Raw genomic sequence first — 24,850 nt, forward strand, 5'->3', positions numbered from 1 at the left:
TAAAAGGGCCCTAAGGAGTCTGAGCTATTTTGGGTACCCGGAGTCGGAGGTTTCATAAATTTAGGAGTTGTAGTAGGATGATTTTTGCACCGACTCCACAGCCCTGGAGAAAACTGCAGTCTATTATGCTCGGTACACACCATGTAATTTCCCATCAGATAGACGGGTCATAGATTATTTCCGTTAGGTTCGACCTGATTTTCAATCGTTTATCTGATCAATTTTCCCATCACTTCTATACAAAAATCAATCAAAAATCAGAACGGACCTGTTGGAAATAATCTATTCGACCGTCTACCTGACGGGAAATTGCATAGTGTGTACCAGGCATTAAGAATATCTACTGTTGCAAGGTGGCCTTCTGATAAATCAGCGAGTGATCTTTGCAACCCCGTACAAGCCTGATTGATAAAGGTCACACACCATGCATTTTTTTTACCTCAGGTCCAATTTGAGCGAGTGATCAGATCAATATTCAGATCTGACGTCGCATACAGAATGTTGCTAGCATACACATGTACGCAATTTTTTTTTCAAATTCCGATCAGAACCATAGGTGGTATTTTGAATGATAATGTCTAGAATGTCTGGAGGCAGATTGATGATTTGGGGCCTAGGCAAGTAAGAACTGTGGGCGTGTGTGTGTGTGTGTGCGCGCAGGTAGGTGTGTGTGTGTGCGCAGGTAGGTGTGTGTGTGTGCGCAGGTAGGTGTGTGTGTGTGCGCAGGTAGGTGTGTGTGTGTGTGTGTGTGTGTGTGTGTGTGTGTGTGTGTGTGTGTGTGTGTAGGTAGGTGTGTGTGTGCGTGTGTGTGCGTGTGTGTGTGCGCAGGTAGGTGTGTGTGTGTGCGTGTGTGTGCGCAGGTAGGTGTGTGTGTGCGCGTGTGTGTGTGTGTGCGCAGGTAGGTGTGTGTGTGCGCAGGTAGGTGTGTGTGTGCGTGTGCGTGTGTGTGTGTGTGTGTGTGTGCGTGTGTGCGCGCAGGTAGGTGTGTAGGTGTGTGTGCGCGCAGGTAGGTGTGTAGGTGTGTGTGCGCGCGCAGGTAGGTGTGTGCGCGCGCGCAGGTAGGTGTGTAGGTGTGTGCGCGCGCGCAGGTAGGTGTGTAGGTGTGTGTGCGCGCAGGTAGGTGTGTGTGCGCGCAGGTAGGTGTGTAGGTGTGTGTGCGCGCAGGTAGGTGTGTAGGTGTGTGTGCGCGCAGGTAGGTGTGTAGGTGTGTGTGCGCGCAGGTAGGTGTGTAGGTGTGTGTGTGCGCAGGTAGGTGTGTAGGTGTGTGTGTGCGCAGGTAGGTGTGTAGGTGTGTGTGTGCGCAGGTAGGTGTGTAGGTGTGTGTGCGCAGGTAGGTGTGTAGGTGTGTGTGCGCGCAGGTAGGTGTGTAGGTGTGTGCGCGCAGGTAGGTGTGTGCGCGCAGGTAGGTGTGTGCGCGCAGGTAGGTGTGTGCGCGCAGGTAGGTGTGTGCGCGCAGGTAGGTGTGTGCGCGCAGGTAGGTGTGTGCGCGCAGGTAGGTGTGTGCGCGCAGGTAGGTGTGTGCGCGCAGGTGTGTAGGTAGGTGTGTGTGTGTAGGTAGGTGTGTGTATGTAGGTAGGTGTGTGTATGTAGGTAGGTGTGTGTGTGTAGGTAGGTGTGTGTGTGTAGGTAGGTGTGTGTGTGTAGGTAGGTGTGTGTGTGTAGGTAGGTGTGTGTGTGTAGGTAGGTGTGTGTGTGTGTGTGTGTGTAATATTTTTTGGGGGCTAGAATCTACCAGGCCCCTACCTGGCTCTGAGCATGTCCGATCTGCTTCCGATCAACAAAGGGATAGATTTTGAGCTTTGGATCGGTTGGTGGCAATTAGTAAGCTGTATATTTTTCACCCCGATCTACTCTCTCGATCTGAAGTAGAATCTGACATAAAGACTGCATAGTGTGTACCAGCCTTAAAGTACTACACACATGGTTGTGGTTACATTTGGGCATGAGGAGGGTGCAGGCGTGGGGGTGATAAGGTTACGCAGAGCTTTAAAGTGAACCAGAGACGAAGCACCCTCATGTATTTACCATATATATCAGTGGAAACATTAGAGAAAACACCTACCCTGCTCTCGGTTTCATTCTTCACTGCTCAGCCTGCTTCTTAGCAGTAAAGGTTAAGAGGCGCCCAATGTATATAAAACACTCTAAAATCAATAAAATAAAGGATGAGGTGGCTTACCTCACAGACGACAACTCACTATAGGTAAATTAATTTAATACAAAATAAGCACAGGCAACACGTTTCGTGGAACCACACCCACTTCCTCAGGCCAAATAAAAGTGCCGTTGCAGTCTGATTGCCGCATACGGGGTGGCAATGATTCCTGAGAAAAGCCAGACTGAATGCTCAGTCTGGGATGTTATCAGGGCTGATAATAAGCAAGCTGAGCAGTGAAGAATGAAGCAGAGAGCAGGGTAGGTGTTTTCTCTAATGTTCCCACTGATATATATGTTAAAATACATGAGGGTGCTTCGTCTCTGGTTCACTTAAAAAGGGAAGGTCCGAGGAAAATGAAGGGGGGGGGGGAAGAGGATTTACTTACCTGTGGCCTCCTCCAGCCCCTGGCAGGCAATCTGTCCATTGCTGCAGCTTTGCTCCCAGCCAGTGGCACGGGGGTCCCCTCCGTTACAGGTACTGACCTCGCCAGGTCAGCATCTACTGTACATGCATGAGCACCGCTCACGTTCGCACTGACATAGTCTGGAGTGTTCTGCACCTGCGCAGAACACTCCAGACCACATGAGCTTGATCGTGAGCGGTGCTTGTGCAGGTACAGTAGATTCCGGTTGGCATCTGTATAGGAGGGGACCCCGGCTGGAAGGGAGCTGCGGCAATGAACGTATCGCCTGCCAGGGGCTGGAGGAAGCCCCGGGTAAGAAGATTTACCCCCCTCCTTGCATCGGTCTTTAAAGAGAACCCGAGGTGGGTTTGAAGAATGCCTTTAGGACACAGAGGCTGGTTCTGCATACAATGACCAGCCTCTGTGTCTGTACTGTGTCCCCCCAGGCCCCCCTGCACTCTGCTGTCCCCCATAAAAAAACCCGCCATGCTAGCGACATGCATCTTGTCGCTAGCTGGCTTTTAGCTGCCGGTCACCGCTGCTCCCCCGCCTCCTGCATATCACCGCTCCCCGCCTGCGAACCTTCCCTCCCCGTCTCCGTAAGCTGATTGGAGAGAAGGGACGCAGGCAAGGAGCGGTGCTATAGCGGAGGTGGGGGAGGGGCGGTGACAGGCAGCATTAAGGTAAACAGCCTGCATGTCGCTAGCACAGCGTTTTTTTTAATGGAAGACAGCAGAGCACAGGGGTGGCCTTGGGAGACACAGTACAACACAGAGGCTGGTGATAGTATGCAGAACCAGCCTGTGTCCTAATAGCATTCTTCAAACCCACCTCGGGTTCTCTTTAAGGCTTGATACCAGTAAAAAGTTAGTTTTTATGTTTTTGAAACTTTTAAAACTTACGTTGACTGACTAATAAAGTTCTCACTAAAGCTCCATCTCTCACAGCCTTATTATAGTTGGTGCTGATGTTCTATTAAAAAGGAACTGTAACAACATATAGAATGCAGTCAATATTCAGGATACCCACTTTTAAGTTAAATATCCTGGTATCAGCATCAGAAACAGTCCCACTATCTATACATTGCTGTATATTGGTATTGAGCCCCGCCCTCCCAATGAAGCTTAAAGGGGTTCTGTGGGGGTTCCTGAGGAGAAAATCTGCCACTTACCTTGGGCTTCTATCAGCCACCTGCAGTGGTAATGTCCCACGCCGTCCTGCTCCCATCTGCCGTTCCCCGCAGCCGGCACCGGGCTATTATTCGGCTGTCACACAGACGAATAATGTGCGTTGCCGTGCCTCCGCTCGCGTCATCTGAGGCTTACTGCGCAGGTGCAGTACAACGGAGCCTTGTACTACGCTTGCGCAGTAAGCTTCCGATGACGCAGGCGGAAGTGAGCGGGTGCGCGGCCACTGTAGCGCAGCCGCAGTTGGATCCCATGCCGCTTAGACCGGGGCCGGCGGCGGAGAATAGCAGATGGGAGGAGGACGGCGTGGGACATTACCGCTGCACGGGGCTGATAGAAGCCCAAGGTAAGGGTCTGTTTTTCTTCTCAGGAACCCCCACAGAACCCCTTTAAGGTCCGTACACACGCCGGACTGAAGGCAACGACGGGTCCGTCGTCACCTCCCGCTGAGAAACAGCCGTATCAGTCCGCCGACAGACTGTACACACGCCGGACTGTCGCTGGAACGCCCACCCAGCGAGAGGTGACGACGGACCCGTCGTTGCCTCCAGTCCGGCGTGTGTACGGACCTTTAGTCTAGGCTGTTTATTATGCAGAATTCTCCTCCCAGAGCATTCTGGGAGACCAGGGCCCAAGTGCAATTGACCTTTTCTCCTGAGCTTTCTCCTGGGATATATTTTTTCCTCATCTCTTTAAAATAACTTCTCAGCACTCTGCAATTAAAAAGTACCAAATAATAGGTGAAAAGGTACTACCCAATTATTTTGAGTTTTTTTTTTGCTTGCAGGCGCTTTAACAGGCATTTTATAGACAGGGTCCGAATATATCACCTAGGAGAAAACTCAGGAGAAAAAAATAAAATTGCATAGAGGCCCAGGTGTATTTTTACTGGCTTTAGAGCTTTCAGTAAATGAACATTCCACAGATATCACCTGCTACAACTAAACATGTCGCCACCTGTGATACATTTCAGAAAGTACATCGGGAAGAGGAAAGATTTTGCAAATGGGCAAACAGACAAACATTTTTAAATATTGTAAAAGAAAAAAAAAGGCAATTTTATTAATTATGTTATTTTGACTACAGCTCTTTATTAACCCATACGCAACTTCAATAGCGTTATCTCCTTTGAGATGAGTGCCCTGCTTTTGACTTCAGTCGGCAGAACTCCTTGTGCTGTAAATTCTTGGAATGCTTTTCTCTCTCTCTACTAGCAGAAAATATAGAAACTGAAAGCAGAAGTCCTCTTGTCTCGCACTGCCCTCTAGTGACAAGTGGCAATAAATACACATTACAGCTCTACTAATTAGAAGCAGGGACATGTAACAAATAAGAAATTAAAACAAGTAAAGAAATACATTGGCCTGGAGCATTTGCAAACCTCTAAATTGGCTGCTAAAGGGTTAAAGTCATATTATATATATTTTGTTTCCTGACTTTTCTGACCCCCTCCCTTATAGTATAATCACAAAACGCTGATTCCTTGCAGACTTGTTAGGTCCCAGTAAAGAACATGAAGATCCCTGTACTACATAAATAACAGACTGACTCTTATCCTGTCCAGGTGTGTAGTGAGGACAGTGCGGTCTTTCACGTATGGATGAGAGTGGAGATTCGTGGGTGGGCTGTGGAATGGGTCGGGGGTCAGATGGTAACATGCAGACAGATCAACTATCAGCACTGTCCGGATGGAAATAGGGGACGGGGAAAGCTCAGGATGCGTTTGGGGGAGATGGAAAGAAGAAAGTCCAACAATGAAACTTAAGAAAAAGTCTTCAGGGGACATTCAAGGAGGTCGCACACAAAGAAGACAAATTGAAAGAAGTTAATGAGATTCTGATAGGCGTCCACGGAACAAGGTTCCTCTTGTCAGGATGGGAGATGCATACCCTCTCGGCCCTCCGTATCTTAACAAACTTAATTAAAGTTAACCACTTGCAAACCAGGTTCTACAAGACTAAGGCCTTTGTACGCTCCGAAACTGGATACCTCCAGAGATGGCCAGCTGGGCTTCAGACCAAGAGGTGGATGAAAGCAGCGCCCCATCAGCGGCTGACAGCTGGGAAGTGGAGAGGAGGACAGGACATGGTTCGCATATCGCCTTACAGCATCGGGCCCCGACGTTCCTTTCAATCGCTCCCCTCCTACAACGCTTAAAAGCAGTCATAGCAGCAACAAGGTACCAGAAGTCGCTGTGAAACACAATCCATGCACTTTCCATCAGCCAACAGTTCCAGGCTGGTGAGTGGCCCGCAACGGGAAGGTTGGACTGTGAATAGAAAATACATGAAAGTACGCAACCTAGCTTCGAAGTGTACCTGAGTAGACTAGAAGAATTTATCCTTGAGCAGGGCTATGGAGTCGTGGTGCTGGAGCTATTTTTGATTACCTGAAGTCTGAGTCAGTGGCTTCATAACAGAGGTCAGAGTCAGATGATTTTCATACCAACTCCACAGCCCTGGTAATTATTAGACTGCGTTGGAGTCAAGGAGTCAAAGTAATTTTGGGTACCTGGTGTTGGATTTGGTGGTTTCATAAACCGAGGAGTCGAAATTGGATGATTTTTGTGACGATTCCACAGGCCTGTACTAGAGATGGGATGAATCCCAAATTTCCTCGAATTCAAATCCAAAAAGATTCTCGATTTTCTGGAATCTTTTGAATCCTGTACATAAAAATTGTGTGATTTGTGTAAGAATAGTAGTTAGACTTATGGTGGCCATACATGGTACAATTTTTTTCATACAATCTTACAATTTCTATATAGTATAAGGGTACATTAAGTGAATACACTGAAAGGATAATTTAGGCAGTTCCCTTATACTACATAGAAATGGTAAGATTGTATGAAAAAATTGTACCATGTATGGCCACCATAAGTCTAACTACTATTCTTACACAAATCACACAATTCTGATGTATGTACAGGATTTGTTAGATTCAAAAGATTTGAGAATCTTTTTGGATTCAAGTAAATTATGGATTCATCCCATCTCGAATTTATACTTACCCGAGGCTTCCTCCAGCCCCCATGTATTCGGCGGGCTCCCTTGTTTTCAATTTTTTCCGTTAGAAAGGCTTCAATTGCATGCGCGGCCCGGACGTGCTCCAGTCGCCGGAAGCGTTTTTGCCTCTGCGCAATGCAGCCTGACTGAAGCCTTTCTAACTGAGAAAACTGAAGAGGAACTGAGCCACCTGGAAGGACAGCGAGGGAGCCCGCAGAGTACATGGGGGCTGGGGGAAGCCACAGGTAAGTATAAGTTTTTCTATTTAATATATTGTTTCAATATATATTTGGGGAACAAAGTTTTATAGTTTTTTTTTTTTTTTTTTTGAAGAAGTGCTTCATTTTTACAATAATCCTGTATAATAAAACACCTGTGTCTCTGCATCCTCCTGTGCCTGTGCTTCCAGGCAGTTTGCTGTCTGTAAACCTCATTGCATTGTGGGAAATAACCGCTTTTTCCAAATGCCAAGCAAGCAATATCTCCTTGTGTGCATATACATTGGACATCGGTGGGGGACGGACGAGTGAGATGCGTCTTTGAGCACGTTGTGTGGGGGAGGGAGTGTAGCCACCGTGGCCTAGCGCTCGTTTTTTAATGGGCAGGCCCTTTTACTAGTTATGTATAAATGATTTAGTCAGTGTTTACCCATTGTAAAATCTTTCCTCTCCCTGATTTACATTCTGACATTTATTACATGGTGACATTTTTACTGCTGACAGGTGATGTCAGTGGAAGGAGATGCTGCTTGCTTTTTTGGCAGTTAGAAACAGCTGTAAACAGTGGTTATTTCCCACAATGCAACAAGGCTCCCACAGTGTGATGTCAGGACCTTGGTGCTCACATCACACAGTGGGAGGGAGTTCACCACAATATTATCCATACAGATCCCCTGATGACCCGTTTGTGAAAAGGAAAATATTTCTCATGGGAAAGGGGGTATCAGCTACTGATTGGGATGAAGTTCAATTCTTGGTTACAGTTTCTCTTTAAAGAAACAAAGTGGGACATGATTAGTTCTGCAAATAGCACTGGCAACCGATATTACCTGTTATGTGACAACACAGTACAGCAGCAGTGCCCGTCATTGATCTCTGCCAGGTACGGAATGTATGTTACTGAGAGTTCTATGCACAGAGGGAGATGCTGCTTGCTTGGCAGTTGGCAAAAGGCATTATTTCCCACAATGCAACGAGGTTCACAGACAACAAACTGTCAGGACCATGGTCATGACATCACACTGTGGGAGGGGTTTCACCACATTATCAACCAAACAGAACCCCTGATGATCTATTGGAGAAAAGGTAAGGATTTCTCGTGGGAAAGGAGGTATTAGCTACTGTTCAGGATGAAGTTTAATCCTTGGTTACAGTTCCTCTAATGCAACCTATAGGCAGCTTGCAGTTTGGCTATTCAGGTGCACTTCCCGGCGACTTTGAATCCGCATAGTCTAAGTTCCAAACACTATGGATTAAATTGGAATGGAATTCAATCCATAGACATTCTGGAATGTCTGGCTTGTAAGGTCATCCTCTTGCTGAGACATAATTGTACAGTCCAGCAGGGAATGAGCTGGGAGACGCAAGAAGAGACGGCCTGAAGGAAGACCTCCCCCACCCTGAGACAGAGGGAGCTGTTTCAGGGCTTAATAAAGGCATTTTGGGTGGAATAGTCCTTTAAGAGTCTTCTGGCAGAGTTGATTGTGGCAGATTACTTCCCTCCTCACCGCGGGACGAGCTGCCAGTGTGGATCACAAGATATGTGACTGGCAGGGCCGCTAATGTGACCTAATTAGAGGCGCTGAGGAGACAAGAGCCGCAGTAAAGAGAAGTCAAGAGGTGCCGCTAATGAGGATATGCAGGCTGCGCAACTCGTGACCCACCGCGCTGCCCTCATTAAAGGGGATCTGTCACGAGGGGAAAACACCTGTGTGAGCAGCATCTGAGGGAATCTGCTGTCCATCAATTCCCATGGGAATGGGGCTCAGCGTCGCCGCCCTGGGGCTGCAGCAGCAAAGGATAAAGATCTGCAGCCGATGCCGCTGTCCATTCTCCTAAAAGAATAGCTGTGTACAAAGTAGAGTAAACTAAAATTCAACCCCCATACCTTACTGAAAGCACCCTAAGACCCCAAGATTCCTGCCAGCTGCTCACCTCATCCGCACCCCAAGATTCCTGGCAGCTGCATTCACCTCACCCACACCTTAGATTCCCAGCACCTGCTCTCACCTCGACCACACCCCCAGATTCTCGGCACCTGCTCTCACCTCACCTGCACCCCCAGATCCCCAGCCATCTGAATTTTAACTTGAATTCACTTTGCAGCGAGCACTGAAAGGGTTAAGTCTCTGTGTTTACTGTATGGGCAAAGCTGCCTCAGCAGAGCTCCTGCAGTCTATTCACAGCTGCTAAAAAGAACCAATTAGGCACTTAAATCTGGCAGAATACAGAGCAGTGGATTTCTTCAGCAACTATATGTGTAATAAAAACTTTTCATTGTGTGTTGTGCAAGAGTTTTTGTCCACTTTACACATTAAAGTAGGGGTTGCCCCTGACAACCGGTCCCGCAGCTACGCTAAAGCTGGTAATTCAGACTTCACCACCAGAGTCTGTTGCGTGTATTGCACCTGTTGCTGGATAATCTATGTAATGAAGGAACCTCTGTTTATGAAGAACATGTGAAGAAGTCCCTTACCAGATCAATGAGGTCGCTGAGGTTCTTCTCGATCTGTTGGGGAGGGAGTCGCCTCATCAAATCCAAGGCACAGTCCAACTGCTGGTCACTCTGCAACAAAAAAAACATGGTCAGCCAAATACACAGAACCACAGGACGGCCATATTGTCAGGCATACACAGACTCAGAGGGTGGCCATATTGTCAGGCATACACGGACCCAGAGGGCGGCCATATTGTCAGGCATACACGGACCCAGAGGGCGGCCATATTGTCTGGCTCACTCCATGAACAGACACATTTGTTGTGATATGGGAATAAACAAAGCATGTTGAACAAGACAATGGCCAAATAGTCCCTACTGCAATACTTCAGATGTTTATTTTGCTGTAGCACAGCACCAGCAGATACCAGCATCAACTAACCATGTCAGCCTACATAGTTACCATTATTATTATTATATATTATTTATGTAGCACCAACATTTTGTCATGTCACTATCTGTCCTCAGAGGAGCTCACAATCTAATCCCTACCATAGTAGTCTAGAACCAATTATGCCTTCCTAGACTCATTTCTTCTGCTCCTGTAACCAAATTATTATTTAATATTTATATAGAGCCAACATCTTCAGCAGCGCTGTAAAGAATACATAGTCATGTCACTTAACTGTCCCTCAGAGGGGCTCACAATCTAATCCCTACCATAGTCATTTGTCTATGTATGTATGTATTGTGTAGTGCCTAGGTTCTCAACGTGTGGTACGCGTACCCCAGGGGGTACTTATGATGGTTCCAGGGGGTACTCGGGCTTGATATACTTAACCAAGAATAACAAATTTAGAGTTTTAGAAAATGATAAAACTTATTTAAACAATGCCAAATTAGTATTTTAGCTAATTAAAAGCAATAGTGAATGCTTGAAAATTGTTTAGAACCAAATCTCATGTACTACGATTAAATACATATTTGTCAAGGGGTACTTGTGATAATGTTTACTCTGCTAGGGGGTACTTGGTGAGTACAGGGTTTTATAAGGGGTACATACCAATAAAATGTTGAGAAACCCTGGTGTAGTGCATGTATCGTAGTCTAGGGCCAATTTTAGGGGAAGCCAATTAACGTATCTCTAGGTTTTGGGATGTGGGAGGAAACCAGAGTGCCCAGAGGAAACACAGACGCTGGGAGAACATACAAACTCCTTGCAGATAGTTCCCTGGCTGGGATTTGAACAGGGGACCCAGCGCTTCAAGGTGAGAGCGCTAACCACCATGCCCGGTGCTGCCCACCCTGATCAACTAAGCCTATTAGGTGAGATATGAGCCATAATGTCCACCCATCTACATTACTGTATGGTAGATGGTTTGTTTGGTGCAGGTCACAAGCGATATTGTTTACGCATCACAATTACAGGTGATCATTTTTGTGCCACAGACACTGTATCAGCTTCACCTAAATATACGAGACGAGAGAGAAGCCATATTGTCCACCTATTTACTTTATGGTTGTGGTAGACTCCACAGATGCTGCTCCAAGATCTACGAGACATGTGAGACATCATCATTGTTCTGTTGTAGGAAGTGTCTGCGGTTAGGAATGGTCAATGAGATGGAAATCATTTTAAGTTGATGCAGGATTATGCAAATTTTGCATGCAAATACTTTTGCAGCTTGAAAATAGACTAATCGAATTTCAATCAGGATTTGATTGGTTCAGGTTCACGCTGCATTACTTAGCATACAAAGTTTGCATAATGCTGGATCAACTTGAAATTATTTGCATCTTATTGGCCATCACTATCTGCTGCGCTGAAGGGAGGGCCCCATATACCGCACAACACAACCACAAAGTAAGTGAATCAATGGAGCAGTCAATTCTGTCCGATTTGATCACAAGAAGTATTTCTTGAACTAAAGTTATTCACAGATGCTCTCAGAGAGGTTACATCTGCCCGAGTCCTAATCCAAGAGACATCTGTGGTAGTAAGAGCTACAGATTCTGAAGTGAAGATGCCCAAAACTGGCACAAAAAGGACCCCGATGCAGAGAGCTACCAAATGGGTTACCTCTGCTGGAAGGTGATTTTTGTTTGGATGCTGGGTTACCTCTGCTGGAAGGTGGTTTTTGGTTGGATGCTGGGTTACAGTTGTTGACTGGAAGGAGGTTTTTGATTGGATGTTGGGTTACAGCTATTGATTGGAAGGAGGTTTTTCATTGGCTGCTTTAGTCAGCTGCTTCAGTTTTGTGAACACAAGTCCCAGTATGTAGATATCCTCACAGCTGCCATATGGCATGTTTACTGTTTATTGACACCAGTCAAGTTTGTAAAGTCAAAAGGAAGCCTGTACATTTTAAGCCCATCCATATTGATATATATATATATATCATATACCCTCTTGAGGACTGCAGGGCTAAACCCCCCTAGTGACCAGGCAATTTTTAGTTTAAAAGGCCACTGCAGCTTTAAGGCCAAGCTGCAGGGCCGCACAACATAGCACACGAGTGATTCCCCCCCCCCTTTTCTCCCCACCAACAGAGCTCTCTGTTGGTGGGGTCTGATCGCTCCCCCCCTGTTTATTTTTTTTTTAATAAATATTTATGTTGCTGCTTTTTTTTCAAAAACCCCTCTTCCTTTAAATCCCCTCCCTCCCTCCGTCCCTCCCTCCCCCCCAGCCGGCCAATCACGCAATCGGCTGTCATAGGCTTCTGCCTATGAGAGCCGATCGCTCTCTTGTCCCCCATGGGGACAGCCATGTCACACGGCTGTCCCCAGTGCAGCGCTGCTGCTCATCGCAGCGCTGCACGTAGTATATAGACGGCGTGATCGCCGTCTAACAGAAGGCGGAGCTCCGCTCCGCCCACCAAGCAGGAGATGCGCGCGCATCATGCGCGCGATCTCCTGCAAATGCAAGCCCCAGGACTTTCCGCCAATCGGCGTTAGGCGGTCCTGGGGCTGCCGCCGCGGCCACGCCTACTGGCGTGTAGCCGACGGCAAGTGGTTCCTCTCTACAAAAACAATTGCTTGATGTAGCCATGTTTATCTAGTGCCTAGTAGTACTGTATAAATGTAGTTCTGAGAAACTGGAGTACAGCGGCTGTGCTGATATCGCACACTAGGGGGAGCTGTGTCCCTCCCTGTGGTCAGCACAATCCAGTGCAGATAAAGAGATCTGGAAGGAGCTACTTAGCTGCTGGAAGTCATTGCCCGAAACCCTGCCAAGCGCACACCCTGATGTATCCGCGCACTATAGCTGCCTGGCGATCTTTCATGCAATTTAATGGAGCATTTAGACTTGGCAGCTTTCAAGTTCTTTGTTTGCATTTGCTCCACTAGAGAGGAGAGAAAGTTGAAAGGGGAGAGAGATGTTGGAAATTGATGGACCCATTTCAAGACTTTCACGCATTAAAGGGGGAGAGCAAAAAAAATACATTCTACTGGGAGTAGAGGAATCCACAGTGACAATCTCTGCACACTATGCCACAGCATGCCACAGACAAGAGGAATTCACAGGGAGAATCGCTGCACACTATGTCACAGCATGCCACAGACTGAAGAGTAATCCACAGTGACAATTGCTGCACACTATGGGCTTGATTCACTAACCGGCGCTAAGTGTTAGCGCCGGAGTGAAAAGCCCTTTTTGGCCGCTAGTGTGCGCAAAGCTACTTTGCGCGTGGCCCCGTGCACTGCACGCGCAGCGTGGGTGCGCCGATCTTAGTGCGCGGTTCGAGGATAACGTTGCACCCGCTGGTGGCGCATCATAGCGCTGCTTAACGGGCACCCGATGCATCATTTTCGTCGCAACGGGTGCGACTTTTGAAGGCCAGCAGCGCGCACTATTACCCGCACAGCGCGCGCAATGAGCAGGATTGTTTCAACTGTGTGGGCGCAAACCACCTAACGCCGTGGTTAGCGCCCACTAACACTTAAGGTACACTAACCGGCTTAGCGCCGGTTAGTGAATAAAGCCCTATGTCGCCGCATGCCTCAGACTGAAAGGAGTAATCCGCAGTGAGAATCGCTGCACACTATGTCATAGCATGACTCAGCGTGAAAGGAGTAATCCACAGTGACAATCTCTGCACACTATGTCATAGCATGACAGTGACAATCGTTGCACACAATGCCACAGACAGAGTAGCACAAATGAAATGTAAACCGAAAAATGCTCCCAGACTGCTTACATAACCTACTATACCTCTATCCCACCACCAACCCCAGTACTCCACCCACTTTCCCCTTGCTTCAGCAATGCCTGTATGAGAGTGTGAGTGAGTGAGTGAGTGAGTGAGTGAGAATCTGCAGATATATCAGAGCAAGCCTGTGATCTCAGTGCCAGCATAGCACAGGCGTATGGTGCTCACGCAAGGTAAGAACTTACACAGGATAGGAAGGTGGTAGCTTCTCACCAACAGCACATTCATCTGCTGGTCACTAGTTACACCCGTTCGTTTTTTTTCCCTGCCAGTCCACCAGGACGTTTTAGTTTACTCTGTGACTTCATTTTCAACCTTACAGCCCAAATAAACCTAGTTCACAAAACAGTCATATTCAATACAATAAAGCGTACAGATAGAGGCCGTACAGTTACTCATCTACCGTGATCGTCAAGTCTGCATCCTCACTAACAAAGGTTATTTTCTCACTAACTCCTCACTAACAAAGGTTATTTTATGCAAACGTAGGCAGCTGATGACCTGGATGGGTCCAATTTAAAGTTGCATAAAATTAACGTTTGTGTCAACAAAAAATGACGGTTTCTTAAGGACATATTCAACTGTAGCGCAAGGATGCTGGGAAGTGTAGTCTGGAATCTGAGGTTCTTCCTCCTCTGTGCCTCACATGATTGCACCAGACTGACCCGGCCCATCCGCTGCATCCAGACAACAGAGTAAGAAAGCCACGGTGGAGTTTTCGAGGTCAGATTTGAAACGAGTATTCTGTGTAGCACTTTGCTTCTGTACACTGTTTATACTGGCTTATCCTGATTGGGATTTGATTTTGTTTTAAGTTCTGGAGTTAGTTGGGCCTTTAAGCAAATCTGGATAAAACGTGGTGGAGCGCCCACTACAGGTAAGGCAGCATTCTGTGCAGCCTGAGGCCTGCTCCACACTAGGCCACTTTCCCACGGCATTTCAGCACTGGCGGCGATCAGCAAAGCACTCTGTATGATCTATCCCTATAGGAATAATTATCATGGTAGCCTGTACTTCCTGGTGTCAGAGAAAAGAGAAAACGACAGTACAGTATTCCATGTCCCGACCCTCCCAGCCTGAGAGCAGAGTCCACCTTGTCATATAGCTGTACTATAGCAGGTGGTGGGCGTGGCTATCCAAGACTTGCTCGTGCCCATTGGCCGACCACCTCCCTATAAGTAATCTTCTGCACCATAGCGGCTTGTACCAGGAAGTACATAATGCACTTTCTACCCACGAGAGCCTTCTACATGCTCCTTCCATTAAAACAAAACAAAAAAGAAACACAAAATAATTAAACACCCTAAAGATGCTCATAGACGATGCAATTTCCCAATCAACCGGCCAATCTGATAAATGTAATTGGTCGGAAACGATCGTTCCACATTTTTGGAAAGAAAACGTACCCAATCCAATCAGTAGAACGGTTGATAAACTGATCATTCGTTGTCGATTGCTACCACCAACGATGCCTGATCTGATCAATCGGACAGGTTCATTAGTAAGTACCGTTAGAAAACTATACATATACAGCATTATAAGTGGCCCCACTGTCACTGGAAAGAAGATATATTCCTGCTGCAATGAAATTACACATCACATTAAAAGATCAACAGGGAACCTTGAAAAGCAAAAGGTCAGAGGGGATGAACTTCCTCCTGACACTGAGCGACTTCCTCCTGACACTGAGCGACTTCCTCCTGACACTGAGCGACTTCCTCCTGACACTGAGCGACTTCCTCCTGACACTGAGCGACTTCCTCCTGACACTGAGTGACTCTACTAGCAAAGTAGTACTTCTGGAAACATTTTACTGTGCAGCTTTCACTGAACATAACCTCTGATTATTTACTTCATCATAGGTTCAGTTCATATTACATCAAGGTCAGTTTAAATAATACAGCTGGTACCGAACTTTTAAGAAGTTCTACACTTGTGAATTAACTAAATGAGCAGGTGCTGGCCAGCTCGCAGCCGCTCATGCGGCAAGAAAAGCCAAACTCAAGTCACCCTTTATTAATGCACCCTGGTCCTGTCGATAAGTCCTTGACGAGAAGCTTGGGGGGACAGGCTCACAGTGCTGGAAATAAGTGGAATGGGAGATTATTCAAAGCCTTCCCTCTACTAAGGTGAGCATTAACTCAGGTATCACTTAAGGCTGCTTTCACAGTGGGACGTTACAGGCGCACGTTAGAGCAGCCTGTAACGCAGCCCAACTCACAGTAATGAAAAATCAATGGGCTGTTCACAGTGCCCACGTTGCGTTACAGTGTAACGCTGGACGTTCAAAGAAAGTGCAGCATGCTGTGCGTTATATGCGGTTTTAGCCGTGTTAGACTGTTTGCACATGCTCAGTAGTGTGTGTGTTTTTTTATTTTTTCGTGCAACAGAGGAGGAGGGGAGAGTCCGCTATTGTGGCCAGCCACATGGCTAATTAATATGTACTGCACTGCAGTGTTTACTTCCTGGAGTGGCCACTTATTGGCTGGCGGGACCACGTGATGCGGAGCGTTCCGATCGTGTGGTCTCCACAGTCTATACAACAAAAACGGCGCACCAAGAGCCGCATAACGCGGCTCTATGTAGCATCCTACATAAACACCACCATGCGTTGCGTTGCGTTAGGGGCACGTTTTGCCACCTAAAAGTCCCCTCTAACGCCACGTCCCACTGTGAAAGCAGCCTAAAACAGAAGACGGGATTATTATGGATTTGTAAAGCACCCGCATATTCTGTGCTGCTGTGCAAAGTAAGAAAAAAACAAAACATGGGGTACATAATACAGACAATGGTATACACCAAATATAGACACTGGTATAAAATACAGAATTGGTCATTACAGTGTCAAAAGTAATGTGATTAATATAATCTATAACAAATTACAAGACACAAAACAATGATTCAGCCCTGCCCTTGTGAGCTTACAATCTAAAGGAATGGGGGGGGGGGGTGGTATGCAATATTCATACCTATAGGAAGTGTGTTTTTAGGTTATCTAGTAAGGGGTACATCTTGGCCAGATGTCAAAGGGGGAATGGCCTGAGGTTCAGCGTACGTTTTTCAGAAAAAGTGAGTTTTGAGGGAGCGTTTAAAGATTTAAAGGTTGGAGAGTGATGGATGTGTTGTAGAAGGGCATTCCAGAGGAGGGATGAAGCATCTGAGAAATCTTGTATATGTACATGAATGTGAGGCGATTCTAGAGGAGGACAAAAGAAGGTCGTGTGCAGATCTGAGATTGCGGTTGGGTTAGTATCTGGGCATGAAGAATGACTTTACACATTCCATGGGCAGACAGAGGAGCAGCATCTGTTTTGGTGGAACAAACTCTCCCTTACATTCCCATATCCATGCCAGGAAGATGGAAAGCAGCGCTGGGTGCTGAGCGTGGGAAAGCCTGCAGGAAGGCCACAGAGGAGGTCTCCTCATGGGGAATATACTTCTGGAAGACACCGCCATAGATTGACTAATGGTGCTAAATGACCAGAAGGACAAATGACCATCCCCGCATAAGCCAGGACAGATTCCTGCAAAAGTTACAGTCCTAGGGGAATCAGTAGGATGGACATGGCAGGTCCTCCTCCACCAGCCCATTCCAGCACTGTCTCTTCCACAAAACCGCACTAGCATGGACCGATCGGAGGTCAGCAGAGAGCCACCTGTACCTGCGCAGTAGCATTGACCTGATTAGGCTCAGCTTTTGCCACTGAAGCCAGAACGGGTCTGTGCTACAGAGCAGATGCAGTGTGATCGCACTTCAGGGTTCTCATCGTTGAAAGGTGCAGGGAGACGGGGATGTCTCTGTAGACGCAGAAGCTTACCTCTCCCGAGGTAACTATCTCAGTCATTTGCAAACCTCACAAGTTTGCTTTAACTTGCCCTTTACTTCTGAGTCCCCTTTTACAAATGCAGGTTAAAGAGGAACTCCAGTGAAAATAATGTAATAAAAAAGTGCTTAATTTTTATAATAATCCTACCTAATAATAGGCAAGTGTCCCTGCGTCTGTCCGTGTGTCAGTGCTTTTTAGCACTGCGCCTGTGCAGGGACAAGACACAGACACTGCAGAGAGCCGGAGGAGGACGGGGCCAGAAGGGGCGGTCCTGTGTGCGCGCGCACGGCGGGCGCGCGCACGGCGTATTACTGACAGACCTAGCCCAACGGGCTAAGGTCACTAGTTATGTATAAATGATTTAGTCAGTGTTTGCCCATTGTAAAAGCTTTCCTCTCCCCGATTTACATTCTGACATTTATCACATGGTGACATTTTTACTGCTGGCAGGTAATGTCACTGGAAGGAGATGCTGCTTGCTTTTCTGCCAGTTGGAAGCAACTGTTATTTCCCACAATGCAACAAGGCTCCCACAGTGTGATGTCAAAACCTCAGTGGGAGGGGTTTCACCACAAAATCATCCATACAGAGCCCCCTGATGGTCCGTTTGTGAAAAGGAAAATATTTCTCATGGGAAAGGGGGTATCAGCTACTGATTCAATTCTTGGTTATGGTTTTTCTTTAAATCTGTGTTATCCCATTTTGCCGCAAGGGGCCACAAAAGAAAGGAAAGCTATGGAGACTTTCACACACTTATTGCGGTGTCCCGGCAGGGCTCTGGAGTCAGAGTTGAGGAGTCGGAGCAATTTTGGGCATTTGGAGTCGGAGTCTTCATAAACTGAGGAGTCGGATGATTTTTGCACCGACTCCACAGCCCTGGCCAGAAGTATTGACTAGCAGCTACCACTGTGCACTTGGACTAAGGGCCTTCTTCATACTGGGAATCGCAAAATGCTAGCAAGATCACAAGTGTTTTACAAAAAGAGATTTTCCACTGTACAGGAAAGCGATTTAGGAGCGATTGTGTTTTGTGCTTCTATAACACTGAAACACAATCGCTCCAAAATGCTGCATGCAGCGCTATTGTGATTTCAGTAAATCGCTGGCGAGCGCCAAGTGTGAACACTGCCATACATATTACACTGCAGTAGAGCCAAGACAAGGTCCTCCAGCACCCAAGGCTGAGACACCAAAGTGCGCCCTCCATCCCTGCCACCCCAACCGTCACACACTGATTGCTATTAGACTAAGAGGTGCCCCAGGGCCCCCAACACCTTAAAGAGACACTTAAGCCAGAAAACAAAAATGAGTTTTACTCACCTGGGGCTTCTACCAGCCCCCTGCAGCAGTCCTGTGCCCTCGCAGCCACTCACGAATCCTCTGGTCCCCCGCTGCCAGCTAGTTTCGTTTTTGCCGACAGGCCTGTCAGGACTGGCCACACGTAGAAAAAATACGCGCTGCCGCATTACGAACGCATAGATATGCGGCAACGCGTATTTTTGTACGCGTTGCGGCCCGCAATAGCGCTAATTGCAGTCGGGAATGCGGAAAAGGCTATGCGTGGCCAGTCCTGACGGGCCTGTCGGCAAAAACAAGACTAGCTGGCAGCGGGGGACCAGAGGATTAGTGAGTGGCTGCGAGGGCACCGGACTGCTGCAGGGGGCTGGTAGAAGCCCCAGGTAAGTAAAACTCATTTTTGTTTTCTGGCTTAAGGTTCACTTTTATCTCTAGTTATCTGGCTGCAGACACTGCCATGTATCCCCTTTTCTTATTTCTCTCTGCTTCGTTCACTGCGCCCTGAGGCTGGAGCCTCTCTTGCCTCTGCCTCAGCCCGGCCCTGCACTGCAGTAACTTTTTTCAGAACGCTAGCAAATGCCATCGACTGAAAAAGCTGCTGAAATCGCTAGTTAAACACTCCAATGTGAATGAGGTCATACAGTTTGGCCACTCCTGTTCTAGGAGGTAAAAAATAAAATTAAAAAATAAATAATGATAGCGCTTTTCCCTGGATGCCGTGGGTAAGGGCAACAGTCAGTATAGAGGAAGTAAATGAACTGCAATTGCCCCGGCTGTGAATGAGCCCCCATTGAACCCGCGGTGTGATGCGGATGAGTAGAGCACTTTACAAGGCCCCCCCAATGTTGGCAGATACACAAAGCTTCATTAATCACAGAGAGCGCAGGCTCTTTGCAGCTGCAGAGATGAAGGAGGCACCCTGGGGTCCCGGCTACAGTGGAGCACCTGCAGGCCTCAGCCATCTGGGAACCATGTTTCCTGCTTTCATCAGAGGTTACGGCTATTCTGTGACCCCCAAACTATTCTGCAGGAAGAGACTCTGAGGTCGCAATGCTAATTTCACAGCAGAGGAATGAACTACTGACACAAAAGAGACACCCAGACAATGCCTCATATGCCACAACACAGTGCCACAGTACCAGCCTGTTGCATAGGCCAGAATACCAATGGCCTCACCACTCACCTGCAGATTATAAGCTCCGCTGTCAGAGCCAGTGTCACACCTCGCTGGTATACACAGGAGAGACACCTCAGTACCAGAACAGAGTAACAGCTTATACTGTACATCCTGGAGGTAGCAGAGATCAGCACACACTGCAGCTAGTTTACTATCAGTACAGGCATGGAGTAACCGCTTATACGGATCGTTCCGAAACAGCCTTATCAGTCCGCCGACAGCGCGTTACTGTCAGCTAAAAGACCACCCAGCGGAAGGGTCCGGCGGACCACTCGTTTCCTTTTGTAGTGCGTGTGTACGCACCTTAACAGCTTCTACTGTACATACTGGAGATGGCAGAGATCAGCACACACTGCAGCTAGTTTACTATCAGTACAGGCACACAGTAACAGCTCATGCTGTACATACTGGAGGTGGCAGAGATCAGCACACACTGCAGCTAGATTACTATTAGTATAGGCACAGAGTAACAGATTCTACTGTACATACTGGTGGGAGCAGACAATACAATTTACAGACTGCTGGTATTTTAAATTAAAAAGTTTTGGAAAAAGTTGGAAAAAGCAAAAATTAGCACACAGTATACAAAAACAATACTCAGGACAGGCTTAACATCTTTGTAACATCTGAATACAACAGCTATAAAAGTGCATGATACAAGGTTAAAAGCAGATGTAGCAAGTAGAAAAATCTGTCCATACACACATCCAATGCTGGGATTTCAATATGAACTTGGCTTCAGTTTCACATCCCTCTCCCCAGTGTCTGAAACATGTCAGGAAACATTACAATGCAGCCTTACCACCCTGCAGCACCTCCTTTTCCTGCAAGCATTTGAAAATCGCTAATGATTGGGCAGTTAGTGAACCTGAAAAGCCCAGTTTTCAAGATACATGCAATTTGCATTGAATCTGCATGCAAACTGTAATTATTAGCTTCTGACTACTTTCCCCTAGCGACAACCTCTTTTTACTCTGTCCAAATCTACAGTAAAAACTCTTCATGTGACGGTTTTCCCCGGAGTGCCTCCTCAACCCCACCACCCTGTTTCCTGGGAGCCGGCTTTGGACGCACCGTACTGATCACACGTAAAGGGAACATGAATGGAACAGGATATGGAGGTTGTCATATTTATTTCCTTTTAAACAATACCAGTTGCCTGGCTATCCTGCTAATCTCTATGACTGCCGCAGTATCTGAATCACACACCTGAAACAAGCATGTGGCTAGTCCAGTAGTCCAGAAACACCTGATCTGCCGCATGCTTGTTCAGGGTCTATTGCTAAAAGTATTAGAGGCAGAATAAAGCGGATTCTGACTGGTATTGCTTAAAAGTAAATACATATGGCAACCTCCATACTCCTCTCACTTCAGGTTCCCTTTAACCCGTCTGAGATAAGTGCACTGCTTTTGCCCTCAGTCGGCAGAACTCGTGCTGTAAATTCTTGGAATGCTTTGATCTCTACCTGCTAACAGAAAATACAGAAACAAACCAGAAGTCCTCTTATTGTCTCACACTGCCCCCTAGTGACAAGTGGCCATACATACACATTACAGCAGTACTAATTATTAGCAAGGAAATGTAACAAAGAAGAAATAAAATGTGTCAAAATAAATTTGCCTGGAGCACTTGCAAACCTCTTCGTGAATTAGCTGCTAAAGGGTTAATACCACATGACAGACGCATGTAGCAAGGGTGTATACACCACTGGAGGAGTCATACAGAAGAGATGGGTCGAGCTCAGAGAGCTGCAGCTGGTTAGAGACTGCCGCAGCTTATATCAGATCATAGTGGGGGTGGGGAGGACAGAGACGTCACACAGAGCTGCAGCTGGTCAGAGACTGCCGCAGGTTATATCAGATCGTAGTAGGGGGATTTTAGCTCCAGATCCACGTGCAGCCAGCGATTACGGTGCCAGTGTTTAGCTTACGGACGGGATGTTTACTTCTCCAGAGCATCATTTTTTTTCTCCCCCTTGTTAAAGGCAGAGAGGAAATCTGACTTCCTTTTATGTGCTGCCAAAATTCCCCTGCGTGATGAGGTCGGCTGGACGCCTCGCTGCGAGCAATCTGCGTCTGGGATGCCTCTCGCAGCAGCTGGGATCCATTCGATGGTGACGCCATTTATCCCCGCGCAGTCACGCACTGCCGCTCCTCTCACGGCAGCATCGCCGCTGCTTCCAGGCAATCCAACGTCTCCTGAAATGACGAGCGGGCTTATTGCACACACATGCTAAATCACTTCCTCACTACTCCCCGATCTGTGATGCAACTGGGGCCGATTCCCACTGAGAAACAACAACAACGACACATTTGTAAGGCGCTTTTCTCCCATAGAATCCAAAGCGCATAAGCTTGTCTCAGATCAGTACATAGTGATGTGTACAGGGAAAAGTTATGGGATTATAAATGCCAGGCCAAACAGGTGGCTTTTCAGTTTTTGATTTAAACGTGTCCAGGGTTATTGTTATTTATTGTATTTATAAAGCGCCAACATATTACGCAGCGCTGGGTTGGAGCGGTCTTGATTACGTTTGGGAAAGTACTCCACGGGGTAGGAGCAGCATGACAGAAAGCTCTGGCTCCAAATGTTTTTAGTTGGACTCTCAGGGCTCGTTCACACTAGAGGCGTTTTTCTAATTTTTTAAGCACTGGCGATTTTTCAAAATCATCCTGAATGTGCTTACTCCATTATTCTGTATGAGACACTTCACAGCTGAGCGATTAGTTTGCGATCCGCACAGCAAAGCAGTGCTTGGGCCATTTTTGAGGCGATTTTGCCTCAATGGAAGGTATAGGAAAAATGCCAACGCTCACAAAATTGCTATGTGCAGCATTAGCGATTGCGGTTTTAAGAATAAATACATTGTATTTATTCTTTTCCGGATCAAAGACTGATGTCAGGAAGTGAAAAACATCGCTCGGCAAAACCGCTTAGAAAAGCAGTTCATAATAAAAAAAAAAACAGCGCGCAAGTAATCACCGGGAATCGGAAATAAAAATTGCGTTAAATACATGTGAACAGAACGCAATATGAACAAGGCCTGAGGGAGGTCAAGCTATTGGATCCTGTTGATCTAAGGTTGTGGGAGGTGTGAGGTAGGTGCAACAAATCCTTCAGGTATCCAGGGCCTAGGTCATGTAGGGATTTGAATGTCAGCATGCCAATTTTTATAAGGATTCTCTATTTTATGAGTAGCCAGTGTAGTGAGCAAAGGATTGGCGTAATGTGGCAATGGCAGAGTTGGCTTGTTAACAGTCTCGGACAAAAATTTGCAGAACAATGCTGTACAAACACATTCCTAGCCTTGAGGCTAGCGATGTGTTCTGTTGCTATGGAGGGGGGAGAAGGGATGATGATTAGCGGACAACGGAATGGCTTCAATCGGTGGGGCTAGTATAAAGCATTGCAAACAGTGACGCTCAGGCATTGGGGGTTGTTAAGAATCCAACAGGATGGATCTTTAACGATGTCCGATCAATATCGATCGGTGGCCGTTGTACACACATAATAATCATCTGCTGAAATGGTCATTATCGGCAGTTCCAGGCAAGTAATCACATGGTAAAGCAAGCTTGCGTACAAATTTGGGAACTGTATTCTAAGACACAAAAAAACAAACAGATACTTACCTAAGGAGGAAGGCTCTGGGTCCTACAGAGCCTTCCCACTCCACTCTCGGCCCCCGTTACAGTGCAGGATCCCCCGTAGCAGCATTCCACCAATTTGGTCAAACACTGCTGTCTCCACCGCTGAAGGGTGGCTTCAGAAGTCTTCGGGAGCCCGAGTGCTTCTGAAGACGGGCTGCTCCATACTGCGCACATGCACCCTCTATCGTGCATTTGCACGTGCGCAGTATGGGGCTGTCTGTCTTCGGGAGGACTCAGCTCCCGAAGACCTCCAAAGTCCCCCGCGGCGGGGGATTCAGGCGGAGAAGCTGCCGCCACAATGAAGGCACCGGGAGAGGAGAGAAAAGGCTCTATAGGACCCAGAGCCTTCCCTCTTCTTAGGTAAGTATCTGGATTTTTTTTTTTTAGAATACGGTTCCCATTGACTTTAAGAACAGACCTACAAATCCCCATCTCATTCACTAACCGGTGACTGTATCTAATTAGAACTTTAATCATGTGACCATTAAGCATACCTCAAATATAAAATCGAATGTGCAGTCATGTGACACCCGGGCTCACTCCCTTATTCTGAAGGAGAATCTATGGAGACTCACACCAACTTTTAGCCCAGTAAAGGCCATAGAGAGTTAAAAGAAAAGAATTTCACTGGCGATTTTCAGCATTCATAATTTATAGCCTAGTGAGAAGACTTGGCTGGTGGGACATTTTTCTTGAAAGGATGCTGAGAATAAGATGCAGGATGAGGAAATCAGCACCGGGAACGCAGAGTACCTGGAAGACGGCGCATGTACCGGCCCACCGGGGAATACCAGCGATGTAAGAGGAAAAAGCTATAGCATGTTCTGTTCTACAAGGATGATGCCGGAGACGGTCATCTCACAGCGCAGTGTCAATACTTTTTATTTTAAAGGAACACTATTGCAAACAAATGTTAAATACATGTAAACACATACAAATAAGAACAACGTTTCTTCCTTTTCTTTCCTTCTTCTCTCCTATGTTGTTGTCACTTAGAGTAGGTGGTAGAAAGCAGTCAGTACTGACAGATTTTGAACTAACGCATCTTCTCACGGGGGATTTTTATTATTTTCACAAAAGCACACCCTGGAAAGGATGTATACAAAGTTGCTGGCTTCTTGAGGAGATGGGCTAGTTGAAAACCTGTTAGTTCTGCCTGATTTCTACTACCTCTTGTAAGTGACAGCAACATAGGAGAGAAGTAATTTATAGCTCATGTTATGCTGGGAATACACGGCTCAATTTTGCCACTCGATTCCGCAGGCGATTCTCTTATCTTC

At 46.9% G+C, this 24,850-nt stretch overlaps 1 protein-coding gene across 2 annotated transcripts in view; it reads right to left on the reverse strand.

The window, feature by feature from the left end:
* The window catches only part of CAPZB (capping actin protein of muscle Z-line subunit beta), a 96,722-nt gene that overhangs the window by 26,959 nt on the left and 44,913 nt on the right, over positions 1-24,850 (reverse strand). For both annotated transcript variants that reach the window (XM_068241745.1, XM_068241744.1), the window contains exon 2: positions 9,448-9,537. In XM_068241745.1, coding sequence (XP_068097846.1) covers positions 9,448-9,537 — 90 coding nt within the window. The remainder of the gene's footprint in view (positions 1-9,447; positions 9,538-24,850) is intronic.

Source organism: Hyperolius riggenbachi, chromosome 6 (genome assembly GCF_040937935.1).
Source record: "Hyperolius riggenbachi isolate aHypRig1 chromosome 6, aHypRig1.pri, whole genome shotgun sequence".
NCBI lineage: Eukaryota > Metazoa > Chordata > Amphibia > Anura > Hyperoliidae > Hyperolius > Hyperolius riggenbachi.